A 15,607-nucleotide genomic window follows, 5' to 3' on the forward strand; every position below is an offset into this window, starting at 1 on the left:
CCCTTCTCCGTAGGAATCTAAGGAATTGCATTTCCCTTGTTTTTGTTTTAACAACCCATCTTCTCCTCTAGCATTTTCTCTGCTGGTGTTACTTCTGTGTCACTTTTCCTGTGGGTGGACATCCTTGAGGGTGGTGCTTGAGGCTCTTTCTCTTCCATTATCCAGCTCCTGTTTGGGGATTTCTACTCTTGTACATGAGGGTGGCAGTCTGTCTGCTAGCTGGATCAAATGCAAGTTGCAAAAGACTCTCTCCATATCTGGGTTTCCCTTTTTGAGGTGCCCAAACATCAGCCCAATCTCACCATTTCTAAAACACAGAGACTCTACTTTCTTCAGTCCAAAATTTAAAAATACATAAGTATATAAATATATTATTCCTACATACAAACTGTGTAGAGAATAATATAATAAACACCAACATCCAGCTGAAATTACAGATATAGTTAAAGCCCTTAGTGTACTCCTCTCAATTGTATTCCTCTTTCTACTCTCCTTCTAGGAAGTTACAAGACCTCTGAATTTGGTATTTTTAATTCCCATGAATGATATATATATAATGCTATTTATTGTTTAGGAATATGTATATATAAAGTTTTGTGTGCATGTGTGTGTATGCATATATAACTATATACATACTCTCTATATATCACTGAGCAATAAATAGCATTTTACATGTTTTTGAGCTCCATTCATTCATTCATCCAGAGTTATAGCTTTTCTGAGCTGCTGTGTCTGGACACAGCAGATAAAACAAGGAGACACTCAACAGAATTCTATTTAACGGAGACTAAGAGGTCTCCTAGTAGAGTGGTTGTCTTAAAGGATAAAGGAACCAGTATAACTGCTTGACCAAATATACAGCCTTGGTCTCTTGGGGGAGGAACAATTCTGGTTGAAGCAAGCGTTTGTCATTGGTTTTATTTCCTGAACTCATGGCAGAATTCTGGGGAGAAAAAAGCATTACAAGGAAAAACTAACTATATAACTACTGCTGATGCTATCACCACCACAACTACCATCACCAGATGTGTCTCACATACCCATTGTGAGTCAGGCACTGTGATCAATGTTTTTTGAACATCTCTCTTATTCCCAAAACAATCTCAAAGTAAGCATACTTGTCTCTGTTTTATAGATGAAGAAACTAAGGCTACATAGACCTTAACCCTACCTTTGTCATGAACACAGACCCTCATTCCAAGTGTTAGTGAGCATCTTAATTTGACATGTTAAACCCAACATGTCTAGAATTTCCCTCTACCTGTAGCCTCTCCCTACTTCACTTCTCTGAGTTAACAGCTGGGGTGGTTAAACATCTTACATCCAGTTCTGATCAATCACTGTCCTGCTCCAGTCTTCAATAGGGTCTCTCTGCCTAAAGAATTAAGTACAAACTCCTTATCCCGGCATTCAAAGTCCCCTATTTTAGGCTTCCAACCTCTGTTCCAGCTTTATCTCTTACTACTTTTCTATACACCAGCCAAACTAAACTATTTTCTATTCTCCAAATATGTCGTACATTTTCCTATCTCAGCAACCTTGCTCATGCTGTCCCACTACCAGAAGGTTCTTCCCCTTTCTTCTATATATATATATACCCACTGAAATTCTGTGCATTCTTCAAGGTCAGTTTCTGTCCAGCTTCTCCCTGTCACCTGTTCTCCATTCCCCCATCAGAATATTATTTTTCCTCCTTTAATTATAATTGCATTTTGTTTGTACATCTCTTATCTTGACTTTTACTGTGATCTTCTGTGTGCTTGACTTTTCTTCCTCCTGAAACTGTAAAGTCCAAGAGAGCAAAGCCTGTGTCCTCCTCTTCTTTGTTTCCCTAGCATCTCCTAGCATTTAGAAGGAAACAGTGCTGTAAATCATTGATGTAGTACTTTCTTTCTTACATTGACTAATACTCAAATAACTCATGTCGAAATATAGACTCCGATATGTGCAAAGGTGGAATTGCATCTTACACAGGGTTATGGTCATCTTCAGTTCCATCCCATAGTCTTACCCTAAGTAAGGGGAGAAATACAGTCCCTATAATACAGTGTGAGGAAGTGGGACCTAGTTACTGAGAGCAGGAAAAGGCCTCAGCCAATCAAGAAGCTGGGAAAGCTGGAAATCTTACATAGGCCTTGCCTGAAACTGGGAGGAGATCCTCAGTTGGTAGACAGATTTTTGCTTCCTCTATAAAGGCATCATGAAGAGATATTGTCATAGTTTTGTGTGAAAGATGGTTAGGATTAAGGACACAGGTGAGTGTGTGTGTGTGTGTGTATGTGCGTACACACGCACATTTTTGCATATGGTGTGTCCAGAAGGGTCATAAGCCCTGTTTGTGAATAGCAAGGGCTGCCTGTTCCTAATCCCTGGCCCATACAAGACGCTGCCCTGGGCCCTGGTTCTCTCCTGTGCAGTCCTACAGACTATTTGGTGATGGAGACTACCGAGGCACATGACAGGCTGCACATCTTTTGCCCATTTGTTTCTGTCATGAATTTTTTTTCCTGAAAGAGGAAAAAGAGGCTTGTATGGTTTGTATAATTTCCTTCTTTGCTCTAGCCTACTCCAGGTGTCAGCCCAGTCTAGTCTTCATCTTTCCCCAAATTAATATACAACATGTCATCACCTCTTTTTAAAAATAAAGATCCAGCTCTCCAGCCTCAATTACCTTAAAAAACTCTATTAACACAACATGTCTAACCTCAGATTCATCTTTGCTTCCCCCTTCCTTCCTTCCTCTGACACCCCTTTCTTCCCCCTCCCATAAAGAAAACTGGCTCAGCTTTTGGACTTTTTCTTAAAGGCCCCCAGTTCATTTGGTGACCCAATTCAAAACCTTGCCATCATTTGTAATTCTTCCCTTTCACTGCCACCTCCCTTTAATCAAATCTCTCTAGTGTTTCTTTTGTAATCTCTCTCACATCTATTCCCAAGGCTATTTTTAGTTTAAGCCAGTGATCATCAAGGAAGAGGGGATGGCGGGGGCGGGGGGGGGAGGGGGGGCGGGGGGAATCGAGTATGTTGGATTGTCACTTGGGAATTTTTTCAAAATTCAGTATAGCTTGAAGAAGTTCCACAGGTGATGCTGACACACTGCTTAGCACGACTCAGTCAGGTCCTTATCACCTGGACACCTGGCTTACCTCCAACCGATCTCTTTGGCTTCCACTTCCGCCACCCAGTGTTCTTAAAACACTACTTTCAACATGACATTTTCCACTCAAATGTTCTTCATCCTCTCCACTGACCTCAGGATAAAGTCTAAACTTACCGACATGCCATAATGTGATACCATCTTCTTTCTCTGAAGCTTTCCCAAATATGGGTACTCTAGGGGTTTTTCTCACCCTCTTTCCTTCTCACTCGACACACTCTGCCCAGGAGAACAAGGATATTCTTAGAGCTCCCTCTACTACCAGTATACTAATGACTTTCAAGTCTCTATCTTCAGCCCAGATCTCTTTCCTTCCAGATTGCACTATCCACCTACTTACTGTACATTTCTCAAACTCATTGTCCAACTTATTATGTCCATTATATTCCTCCCCCTCTGTCTCACTAAATGGCATTGCTGTCCACCAGTTACTCATCCAGATATCTGCCAGTCATCCTTTCCTCTTCTCTGTCCCTTACCTCCACCCCCTACCCCCAACAAATCATTATGTTCTTTTCCTTATTTACAACATCTCCTGAGTCTGGTCTCTCCATTCCACCTCAGATGCCTTCTTCAGGCTCTCATTATTCCTCTTCTGGCCCATTGGTCTCCCTATCTCTGCTCTTGCCCTCTGTATATAATCAGTTCATCCTCCACATTGCCAACAATGCGATTTTTCTAGAATGCAAATTTGATCATGCCACTCTTCTGTTTAAAACCCTTCAGAGCCTCCTTACTGACTTAAGAATAAAATCCCATAACTGCACACAAAGCCCTTCACAACCCGCCCTGCCTTCATCTTCTGCCCACTGCAGAAGGCTCATACCCAATTCCCTTCAGCTTCCTGATGTATCTCCTTCTCTCAGGGCTCTGAGCCTTACACATTCGATTCCCACTTGTAGTGAGTTCCCCTTTCTTTCTCTTCTTGACTGACTCCTTATAGTTCTTCAGTTCTCAAACCTACAGTCTCTTCCTCTAGAAAGCCTCTCTTGCTCTCCACTATGGATTCTGCACTCCTCTTCTGTGCTTACCTCTGTCACAGTATTTATTATATTATCTACAGAGGTTTGTGGGTTTTTTGTTTTTTGTTTTGCTTCCCTTTCCAGACTCTCTGAGGGAAAAACCTGTGTTTTTTTCTTTTCTATCCCTAGAACTTAGACCAGAAAATAGCCAATAATAAGTGCTGAACATTTGTCGAGTGAGTGAATGAATGTACCTTATCCAGCTTTCTCTCCCACTACTCCTCCGGTCAATCAATACACCTTCTAACCTCCCCTCTACGCGCCTGAACTTCCCCGTCTGCACAGCTTCACACCATCCCTATCTTCCTGACTGATAGATGGTGACATCAAGTAGTGAGACAGAGAAGGGAAGAGGAGGTGGACATAATAAGTTGGACACTTTGAGTTTGAGGTCGTGCAGTAAGCAGTTGGATAGTGCTCTCCCTCACCTCTTCTTTTTCTTTACTCGTATAATTATGCCCGCTCTTCCAGGTCCAGCTGAAATCCCATCTCCTCCGCTTCAGTACAAACACTACCCGTGAGCTCCTGGGAATTTATTGTCTGGGTTCTCAGCAAATATTGTCCTGAATGAGAAGTTATCTTCTCCTGGACCCATGCCTCATCTCTTCCCCTAGAGCTCACGCTCCCTTAGGGTTGAGACCACAACATTTAACCGTGGGCCATACTCATAATAGACCTAATAAACAGATGCTGTTGCTTGTTTTGTTCATAGGGTGACAAACTGTCCTGGTTTGCCCAGGACTGAGGGCTCTTGGGACACAGGACTTTCAGTACCAGAACCAGGAAAGTCCCTGGCAAACCAGGACGAGTTGGTTACCTTATTGGTTCACCTAAGCCGCTGTGGACTTCTGTGTGTGCAATTACACAGTGTTTCCTCTGGTGCACATTCCCTGCTTTGTTTCCACAGTTGAACTTTAAGCAATGTGAACCTTCCCCACTGATGGTGAGCCCCACGCACGCAGGCTTTGTCTCATTCACTACTATATTCCAAGCACCTAACATTAGAAAAGGTTAATGAATATTTTTTGGATGAATGAATAGGAAACATTGAGCACCATTATATCTCTTGATAATCTCATTTTCCTTCTAGGTAACAGGACTTCATAGTTCCACATATGTAAAATTTTTTAAATGCTAGATAAGAACAATCTTATGGTAGTGAAAGTCCAGCCCATTCAATTTAATTTTTTGTGAATGCTTTTGTACAGTGAATAAATAAAGCTTGAATTTCTACTGATTTTTTACAGGAGAATAGAGGACCCCAGAGATGCTAACAAAATATTACTGAAGTTGACAGGAGTCACTGGGACCAAACTCCCAGAGGAGCACAGAAGAGTGCCACGCAGATAAGAGAGACTTTAAGAGAGGATCTCATTTGATCTCTTTCCGCCAGATTCTTTATAAAAATGGTGCCTAGTACATAGTAGGTGTTAAATTATGGTGGTGATTATATTTATACACACCCACAGACACATATATATTTTTAGAAAGCTATATCCTTTGGTATAGAAGTCAAAGCTTAGGATCTGAGAACATTGAAGACTTTCCAGCTCAATAATTCCTGAAAATTCCACAGTATTACTTGTACTCTTTCCTCAAATCATAGACACCACCTGACATTGAAGATATAAGGTCACTTTACTGGATTTTCAAATTGATTATTTTCTGCAAGTTTGAGCCAAAATAAAAAGCCACAAAGAGGGAATACGTTGCTGGCATGCATCAGCTAGGTATTTTAGACAGGGACTGTCTCAAAACCTATTAGATGCTTCCTCCAGGTATATGAAAGAGGAAGACCTCTTATAGATTTATACAAAATCTGCATACGAGTGGAACATTAAGGAACCATATAGTATTTTTGTAATCACTGCTCCTCATAATATTACACAGAGGGCAGTAATGTGTTGAATTTAATCTCCGCTTTTTCTTTGCCCATCCACCTCAAGGCCAAATTCTGACACAAGATGTGGCATAATATACTCTTCTGTTGTAATGGAATTTTTTTTGGTAGCATATTTTGTGAAATAAGTAAATTCATTGACTGAGATATGGAAATCTTTTTAGTGATGAAGAAATGTGGATAAGATAATTTCTTGAATGGCAAGTATTCTTATTTTTTGGTCTTATCTGTACGAAAACTTTGTTTTGTTTCAAGACTCACTTCAAGCAGTACTTTTTCTGTTAAATTTTCTCTGACTCTCTCTCTTCCCAAGCCAAATTTGATCTTCTTTCCACTGTTTTCACACAACACCGTAAGGAACACTTAGGATATAGTCTTTGATCGTTTGTTTGTGTTGTTCCTCCTCACTAAACTGTAAGGTCCATGCTTTATTTACCTTTTCATTCCTAGTGTACGGCATATTGCCTGGCACAGAGAAGGCACTTGAAAATGCTTGCAGGGTTGAATTAAAGTGTGGAGAGTTTGCCAACATGAGGCTTTTAGTCCTGCTCTGCGAGCACAAGAGTACATGGCATGAGCAGAGCACCTTCAAACTATATCTTGGTTCCTCATCAACACAGGTAAAAGACTGTGTTTGTCACAGGTTATCAGACATTTATGATTACAGCCCACTTAGATGGGGCAAAAGACCTCACAGCTATGGAAAAGGGATTCAGTTATAATCACAAAGCTTAGGTAAACAGCACGTTTGGGAGGGATTAATACTCCCTCTGCTGTACCAACAGCCTACATTCAATCCTTTTGCAAGTCCTATGCACTCTTCCTCTAAAATAAATCCCCAATCTAACTAACTATCTCTACTACCATTGACCTAGTCTAAGCTCCTGGTTGACCAAGCCAGTAGCCTGTACAATAGCCCAGAACAAACCGGCTTATAATGATAAGCGTAACTAAAATCAATCTACAGTTAAAAAGCAAAAATGGCAGCAATTAAAAACCATGACTACCGATCTTGCCCTGTTAACAAAGGACCTTTCCTGAAAATTGCAGGAATTCCAATCATCTCAATGTGCACTTTGCTTGTACAGTGGCCAGAAAGACAACATGGGATTAAGAGTCCTTGAAAAAAGTCTAGAAAAGTGCTGAGTTTAGTTTATAAAAACCAAACTTCAATAAGCTTTGACAACTTGCATAGTAAGTTATTAGTCACAGAAACAAACGTCTCCTGTAAGATATGAAAAAACAGGACTTTTCAATTTGGATCAGTTTAAGGCCTATGAGAAGGGTCTTCTTGGTCTACCTGGGGTCAGGTACCAACTTGACCAAACCCGTACTAATCAGCTTCAAGTTTCCTTTAACTTTCTACATTCTGTTGATGCACAGCATGCATATATAAATATGTTAGATGAGTGAATTAATGAACAAAAGAGTGAATAAATGAATGAATAGGAATAAACCTGTAAGAACTCTGGAAGGTTCACTGAAGTCTTGAGCATTGCTTTTCAAACTTCTTCAGGTGACAAAATACCTATAAATCATGTAGCTTCTGGTGGAGCTTCTTAAAATGTGAATTTATTAAATCTTAAGGAAGTAAACATATATCTCTGGAAGCGCACATAAGAATCTGATGGAATTGGTTGCCTCTGAGGAAGGGAGTTGGATGTTGGGAGACAGGAGTGGGAGTGAGACTTTTCCTGTTACCCTTTTACTCTTTTTGAATTTTGTTTTTTAAAGATTTTATTTGGGCCGGCCTGGTGGTGCAGGGGTTAAGTTCGCACCTGCTTCAGTGGCCCGGGGTTCACCGGTTCAGATCCCGGGTGTGGACACGGCACTGCTTGGCAAAAGCCATGCTGTGGTAGGTGTCCCACATATAGAGTAGAGGAAGATGGGCATGGATGTTAGCTCAGGGCCAGTCTTCCTCAGCAAAAAGAGGAGGATTGGCAGTAGTTAGCTCAGGGCTAATCTTCCTCAAAAAAAAAAAAAAAAAGGATTTTTTTTTCTTTTTTCTTCCCAAAGCCCCCTGGTACATAGTTGTATATCTTTAGTTGTGGCATGTGGGATGCTGCCTCAACATGGCTTGATGAATGGTGCCATGTCCACACCCAGGATCCGAACCGGCAAAACCCTGTGCTGCCAATGCAGAGCACGTGAACTCAACCACTGGGCCACGGGGCTGGCCCCTTGAATTTTAAATAATTTGAATGTATTTAAGTAAAAAGGAGTGAAGTAGTAAAAACTAACATTTTCTGACAAATCAGATATGATCTTGATTTAGATTCCAGTATAGTAAAGTGGTACTAAGAATCAAACTTTTAATAAACCATAAGGGAGAAATTATATTTTATTTTTATAAATTTGGAAACTACCACTACTATTTGATTCTGCAGATAAAGCAAGTTTGTCTGATGTTCTGTTGGAGCACAGTTTGGGAATCATGGGTCTTAAGGAAAGAGAACATTGACAGCCATAACTTTGCTTGGTTATACTTTAGAGAATTTCACAATGATTTGAAAAGAACACTCTCTCTGATGCAGTCTTTGAAACCGTTAAAGGACCATGATTTTGCTATTGTGGATATTGTTGTTTTATGAATCACTTATTTTCCCCAGCAAGCTACACATTGTGAATAAAAAATTGAGATCAGTAAGCATACATGTGTTTATGGATGAGGAATATCAAGTCATGTGAGGACAAACCAATCCAAAGAATTTGCCAGTGATGAATCCTCGGCCTCTGAATCACTGTTTACCAAGGGTCTTCACACATGGGAAGAGGCAGGAGTTCTAGGGCATGGAATCAGCCACTCTCCCTGCATCAGGGGCACATACAGATTAGTACTGAGATTGCAGTTTCCTCTTAGATGATTCTTTGTAATCAAATCTCTGTTTAGGACCCAGATATGTTATTTACTCAAGACAGTGCATGGAAAATAAATGTTTGATAATTTTCCCTTTCCTAAGTGTTTTCTTTCATGTGTCATATTTAAAACTCATGCCGGGGCTGGCCCCGTGGCCGAGTGGTTAAGTTCGCGCGCTCCGCTGCAGGCGGCCCAGTGTTTCGTGGGTTCGAATCCTGGGCGCGGACATGGCACTGCTCGTCAGACCACGCTGAGGCAGCGTCCCACATGCCACAACTAGAGGAACCCACAACGAAGAATACACAACTATGTACCGGGGGGCTTTGGGGAGAAAAAGGAAAAAATAAAATCTTTAAAAAAAAAAAAACAAAACTCATGCCAACCCTGTAAAGAAGGCTGTTCACTTATTTTTTTCTGATGTACAAATGTGAAAACTAAGGCTCTGAGAGGGTGAGTGACATAAGAGGATCACCCTATTGATAAGTAATAAAGTCAGGCCTTTTGATTCTTGGGCTATTGTTCTTTCCATCTCCCCCAAAATGTTTGGTGACTTGAATCTGGAATGCCATCCTTCTCTCTTTTCAGATTTTGACTCAAAATTCTTCCCCAAGAGGCTGTTTCAGAAAGCCCAGACAATTTTGCTGGCTGCCAGCCTCCCAACAACTTGTTTCCAGTATCTATTTTCTATCTATTCTATTCAGTATATATCTATTATATTCCAGTATGAATTTTGACTTTATGCTAATGCTTTGCTTTCTGCTATTTACTTCCCCTTCTTATCCTCTATAAATTCTCTTTTAATAAATAGTACTACTGCTGACATCTAGACATTTACAATCTATTTTTAATGACATCCAAATGACTAAAGAATAGTTTATAACTGCAAACTTTTGTGTCTATGAGAATGACCTAGGGAGCTTATTAAAAATAGATTTCTCAGTGCTTTTCCATAGGTTCTGATTCTGTGTGTCTGGGGTTAGGTCCAGGAATCTGCATTTTAAATAAGCACCCCAGAGGATTCTGATGCAGGCTATCCAATGACCACATTTTCAGAAACCTTACTCTTGAGAACTAGAATTTAGATTGTTATGTACTGCATATCTATCCTGTGCTCAGTAGGGGATACAGAGATGTACAATAACCGAGCTCTTGCTCTCCTGGTGTTTACAAACTTTCAGGGGAGAAAGAGCATAGTGCCATCTCTGAGGTATGTGATGACAGGTCCTCAGGGTGTCATTGATAATAAATACTACAGGAATGTGAAGAAGGAAAGCATCACTTCTGGCCAGATATCATGAATGACTTCGTTAAAGACAGGGGTTGACCTGGGGTTTGAGGAAAAGATAGGTTTCAACAAGATGGGGAAAAAACAGATTACTTCAAGACGTTGGAAAAGTAAAGACTGAGTCAAGGAAGCGCAACAACTGCTTTTAGGGGATCAGGATGTGGAATGACATGTCTGAACTGAAAAAAGAGTTTGTGTAGGGACATTGTGGGATTTACGCCTGGAAAGATAGCTAGGAATTAGATTGAGGAGAGCCTTGAATTTGGACTCTATTTTGTAGGTATGGGGTGGTTCTTCAAATGTGCAAACAAGACGAAAGTGGAGTTTTTAAAGACTGACCTGGCAGTGAAGCTGAAAGCCCTGAACTCTGTTCAGCGGTCAGTTGTGCAGACTGTGAAGAAGGCCAGGTCTGAATGCTTGTGAAGGCAGGTTCAATACGGTCTGGAACGTGACTGGATGAGAAACAGAAAGGTCTCAAAGACACTGCTGAGGTTTGAACCTCTTTGACAGGGCGGATAGTGTGCAATTTCACCATTCAGTGCATCTGAGGAACGAAATGTTTCAAGGTAGTAAGTTTGGCTCTAGATACACAATCCAACTTCTTACCCCAAGTTGGAATTTTCTGTACATATACTCAGGTCGCTTTGCTTAAATATACGGCAGCTATTTTTATTATGTCGAAAGGAAAAGGTCTGGAGCTCGAGGGAGAGCAATGGAGATTTGGGTCCACTAGCGCAAAACTGCGCAAAACTGTCAAAGGGAGACAGACTGTTCAGCTCATTTATTTTTTTATTTTTTAGGCTTAGTAATTTTTATACTCCTCCTACTCTGCAAGTGTTTATTTTTACGTAAATGACAACTCAATTTGTGAACTTTGTTTAGTACTTTCCATACTTTGGGTAGTGAGCATTTTATAATAGGTTAGAGAGACAACATTTGGTTCCCTTTGCGTATTCAGCATACACACATCAGCTCACTTATTTTTATTAGGCATCGTTATACGGAAAGCACTGCACAAAGAACTAAGATGACCAGGCCTCGTCCTTAAGAAGTTTAAAATCTAGACAGGATCTGCAAGGAAGGGATCCCAACAAGAGTAAATGGCAAGCTCGCAAATCCACAAACCACTGAATCAGCGAATTTGTACTCATTCTGTTGGAATAGTTGAAGGCCTTCAGCTGAAAACGAGTGAAAATTAGTGGGATACTAGATCGGGCATGAGAAACCTCTTCTTGGAGGGTGTGGATTTGGAGAACTCTTTTAAATTGTTGACGCTAGATTGCCCAAACCGGGGGCGAGAACAATTCTCGGGAACCGCGGTAACTGAACCACTAGAGAGCTACAAATTTATTCTGCAACTACCAATTACGAGGCTCAGGGCCCGTGAGCCTCCAAGGTCCGCCCAGAAGTCCAGTACCTCGCTCCGATTGGACGAACTCACTTCCTCGCTTTCCCCCGGGCTCCTTCGCCCGTCAATCCACTGCTCGTTCCTCCGCCTGACCTTTGCTCCGCCCCTTTCCAGTGACGTAACACCTGGCACTCTTTCCCGCCCCAGTCCTCACTGCCGCTTCAGTGCCTCATTGGCCAGCAGAGAGGGAATGGAAGGGGCATTCTATTTCGCTCTCTAAACTACCCCCGTCTAGTTTTCTGGTCTTCTCATAGGCTGTTCAGAGAGCAATTGTAGCCTGGAGCGGCCGCGCAGGCGTGCAAAGGTGCTCGCTGGTGGAGGGGCTCTTCCCCTCCACCCAAAGAGAATTCATTAGGCTGCTGTGACGCCAGCGGCGGTCCGCTCGCCGTCTTCACTTACGATTGGCTGTGGCCGAAGTCCGTCACACAACCACGCCCCATTCCCCCTGCCTAACCCCGCCAGCTTGACAGACCTTCCAGGAGGCCACGCCTGGCTCCGGCCCGCCGCTGAGCCCTGCGATTGGCTGAGGGAGCTGGCATGCTTTCCCACCCCCTACTCCCTGCCGAGCATCGGAGAGGCCGGCGGGACCCCGCGGAAGTTGTCAGTCAATCTCCGCCCTCCCCACCCCCCGCGAGGCCCCTCCCCCGGGCCGCGCGCCCTGGCGCGCGCGCGCCCACGCACACACACTCCCCCTTTGCCTGTACCCACCAGCTTCTCAAGTTGTAGCTGTCGCTCGCCGGGGCTTCTCCGTGGGCGGCGGAAGGGCGCGTGGGGGAGGGGGTCCTGACCGCCCGCCGGTGTGAGAAGCGACGGTGTGAGCGCCCAGGGCCGGGGCGGCGGGTTCCCGTCCCGGGAGATGAGGGGCCGGCGCTGACAGGGAAGAGCGGGCACCGCGGCGGTGGCGGCGGCTCGGAGGGGACCCGCGATGGCTGCGCCTCGGAAGGAGGCTCCAGGCAGGGCGGGCTGCACTGGCAGCGCCCACTGAGGTGCTGGCCGGCCGGCCGGCTGGCGACCTGGGCTGAAGAGACGAGAGGCGCGCTCCGCGCCCGCACCCCCGCGCCCTCGCCTCAGTTGTCTAAACTTCGGGCTCCCTTCCACCCGCCCGCCGCGCCCGGAGTCAACAACTTCTTCACCCCCCTCCGCCCCCGCCCTTGCCTCCGTCAGCCCCGGGAGCTCGCCGCGCGGCGGGGACCAGGAACCTCCGGCCCTGAGATGTGGCCGTGAGGCGTCGGCGGGCGGCGAGGAGAAGCTCGGCGGCGCCGGGAGCTCCCGGGAGGGCGGTGTGGCCGGGGGGACAGGGCGGCGGGGCGCGGGCTTTGCGCGCCTCGCCCCCGCCTCCTCCTCCTGCCGCTGCCCGTTCCGCGCAAGCAGCAGCCGGAGCTGCCAAGCGCCAGGGCCGCGGAGATGTCGTCGTCGTCGCCGCCGCCGCCGGCGGGGGCTGCCAGCGCCGCCATCTCGGCCTCGGAGAAAGTGGACGGCTTCACCCGGAAATCGGTGCGCAAGGCGCAGAGGCAGAAGCGCTCGCAGGGCTCGTCGCAGTTCCGCAGCCAGGGCAGCCAGGCGGAGCTGCACCCCTTGCCCCAGCTCAAAGGTAACCTCCGAGGGCGCCGCCGGGAGGGAGCGCGCCGGCAGGGCCCTCGCCTTCTGGGCTTCCTTCTGCCCCGCCGGGGCTCGTCGTGCGAGTCGTGTTCTCCACGCTGCCTTGGCATCTCCCCCGTCTTTGATTCCAACAGGTCTGGTGTTGAGAGTCCTGCTTCTTCTCTTTCTTCTCCCGGATTCGCCTTAACTCGGCCCGTCTCGGAGGAGGCCAGCACCTCCTCCCCACCTGCGCGCTCGCTTACCTGCCCTTGAGCTTGCAACTCTCCTCCTGCGTCCCGAGCTGGAGTTCTTCCCTCGTCCCGCCGGCTTGCCCTTCCCCATCTTGCTTTAACGAACTGTCTTACCTCCCGACCTTCACTTTCCGGAGACCCTCCTGCTCTTTTCGGACGCTCTTACCTAGTCCTTTACTTTCCGGTTATCAAGCGTCTGCACCCACCCTCTCCTCCACTCCCCTTCCCATTGATTGTTCCCAAGAGTCATCCGACCGGGAATCATTGCGAACAACATTTAAGAGTTACCTGACCTTTAGATTTATTTATAAAGAAAAAGCCTAAAAATCTGACCATTGGAGTGTCTTATTTCCTGGATCGTTAGGTTTAAACGTTATCCTTTAGCTTAAAGAATAGAAAGACTTAAAATACCCTATTGCCTGAGAAGATATCCACGGTAAATGTGGAGAAGTGTAAAGGAGTTGGTGATGTTGCTTTGCAGGGGAATGGGAACTTAGTTCACCAAGCAGTGATGCCAGGGACTTTGTAGGTTTGTACAGTGACTCAGATTGATATCCGTGCCTAATGCCTTGCAGGAGAACTTGGCACTCCTTTTGACTCACTTACTATTTCCCACTAGGTTTAGGGGATTTTTAATACATTGTTTCCTGGTGTTCTAGTTTGTTCTTTGTTAATTACTACCGTTTGGTGTTGTAATTTTAATGTCAGCGTTTTTTTATGAGAGAGAAATCATCACGAAACAAGATGATAGTGCTCCTAGATTTAAAACAGTTTTTCCACAAAAGAAACCTGATAGAAATCTAGATCATCTTCTTTGCAAGGCCAGGAAATGAAAGGTTCATACTAAAATAGATAAGTGTTGAATAGATTTTTCAATCCATTTCAGCCACTTCAAGGCCAATCTGGTTGCAATTTGTCCTCGGGCGTGAATGCAGCCTTAGTTTGGCTAGGAGTCTAAAGAAAACCCCAGATCAAATCACAGTTGACCTACAATAGCTCTGGAACCCCATTCAGACCCTACAGTGCCCTGCCTCTTGGGGTGCTTCTAAATGAAGGACGTCCTACAGCCAGACTCAGACTGGCTTCTGAAAGGTTTAATTAAAATATGTGTATCCTGTGGTATCGCATTTATCTCTGGGTCTTTAACATACAAAAATTGTTACAATTTACATATTGCAGTCAATGGTAAACCACAATGGTAGACATTGCCAAGACTTCCTTGAGTGAATTCTTGAGGCAGTTAAAGACCTATACCTTGGGTCAGAGGTATAAAAGAATATCATCTTAACTGTTAGGACATTGAATTACTATTCATGGATTTTAAGTTTTAAACTTAAAACATCATAGCTATTTTTATATTATTGATTTTTTCATTAAATTTTCAAATTATTTTTAAAGTTTGAAGTTTTGTTGCTAGTGTTTTTCTTTCATATTTATTTAATTTGCTTTTTAGTAAGGGATTGTGGTTCCTTAGTATTGTCCTTGTTAATATAATATTTACTTTTATTTAATGAACATAATTAAATATTAAATGTGGTTGGTTCAAGCCAGGAGATGCAGCTTTAATACATGTTGTTCTTAAAAGCCTAGGGGAAATATGCAGTCAGTAGTCATGTAAGTTATATGGTGTATAGTTCAACAAGTTGAAGGTGCGATTCAGTGTTTTATTTATAGTATTTGGTCACTAGTAACGAAAAAAATAAAATTGGAACTTTAGATTAATTCTGTGTACTTTGCATGAAAATATAGTATTCTTTCTAAGGAAAGTTATGTATTCAAGATAAATTTATGCAAATTTAATTGAAGAAATAAGACTCTTACATGGATTACTCACTTACAGGGAAAACTACTTTTACTCCAGATGCCAAAATGCTCGAAAAGTTATTATTTTGTTTTACAATTCACTTGGTACTTCAGCAGTGTACTTGATACCGTAGGATTGTGTGCTCTTTTTCTGTCAGTAGTAGTTTTTTCCATTTGTGGCCTTAACAAAACCAATGGAAAGCCCTTTAATATGTATATGAAAGAGAATTTTTCTTCCTGCTCTGAAATACAACCTTACTGTGGAGTGATTCACATACCTGTGGGCATCCAAGATCTTTCAAGTGTTTATACCCAACTTGCTTGTGTTACACTTTGTCCACATGGA

General features: G+C 43.7%; 1 protein-coding gene across 1 annotated transcript in view; it reads left to right on the forward strand.

Moving 5' to 3' along the window:
• The first annotated feature begins 11,024 nt into the window (after positions 1-11,024).
• PPP2R5A (protein phosphatase 2 regulatory subunit B'alpha) overlaps positions 11,025-15,607 on the forward strand; it is a 74,156-nt gene continuing 69,573 nt past the window's right edge. Inside the window, exon 1 of the mRNA XM_014834809.3 lies at positions 11,025-13,220. Within this exon, the coding sequence (XP_014690295.1) occupies positions 13,034-13,220 (187 nt within the window). The 5' untranslated portion in view covers positions 11,025-13,033. The remainder of the gene's footprint in view (positions 13,221-15,607) is intronic.

This window comes from Equus asinus, chromosome 25 (assembly GCF_041296235.1).
Source record: "Equus asinus isolate D_3611 breed Donkey chromosome 25, EquAss-T2T_v2, whole genome shotgun sequence".
NCBI classification, from domain to species: Eukaryota; Metazoa; Chordata; class Mammalia; order Perissodactyla; family Equidae; genus Equus; species Equus asinus.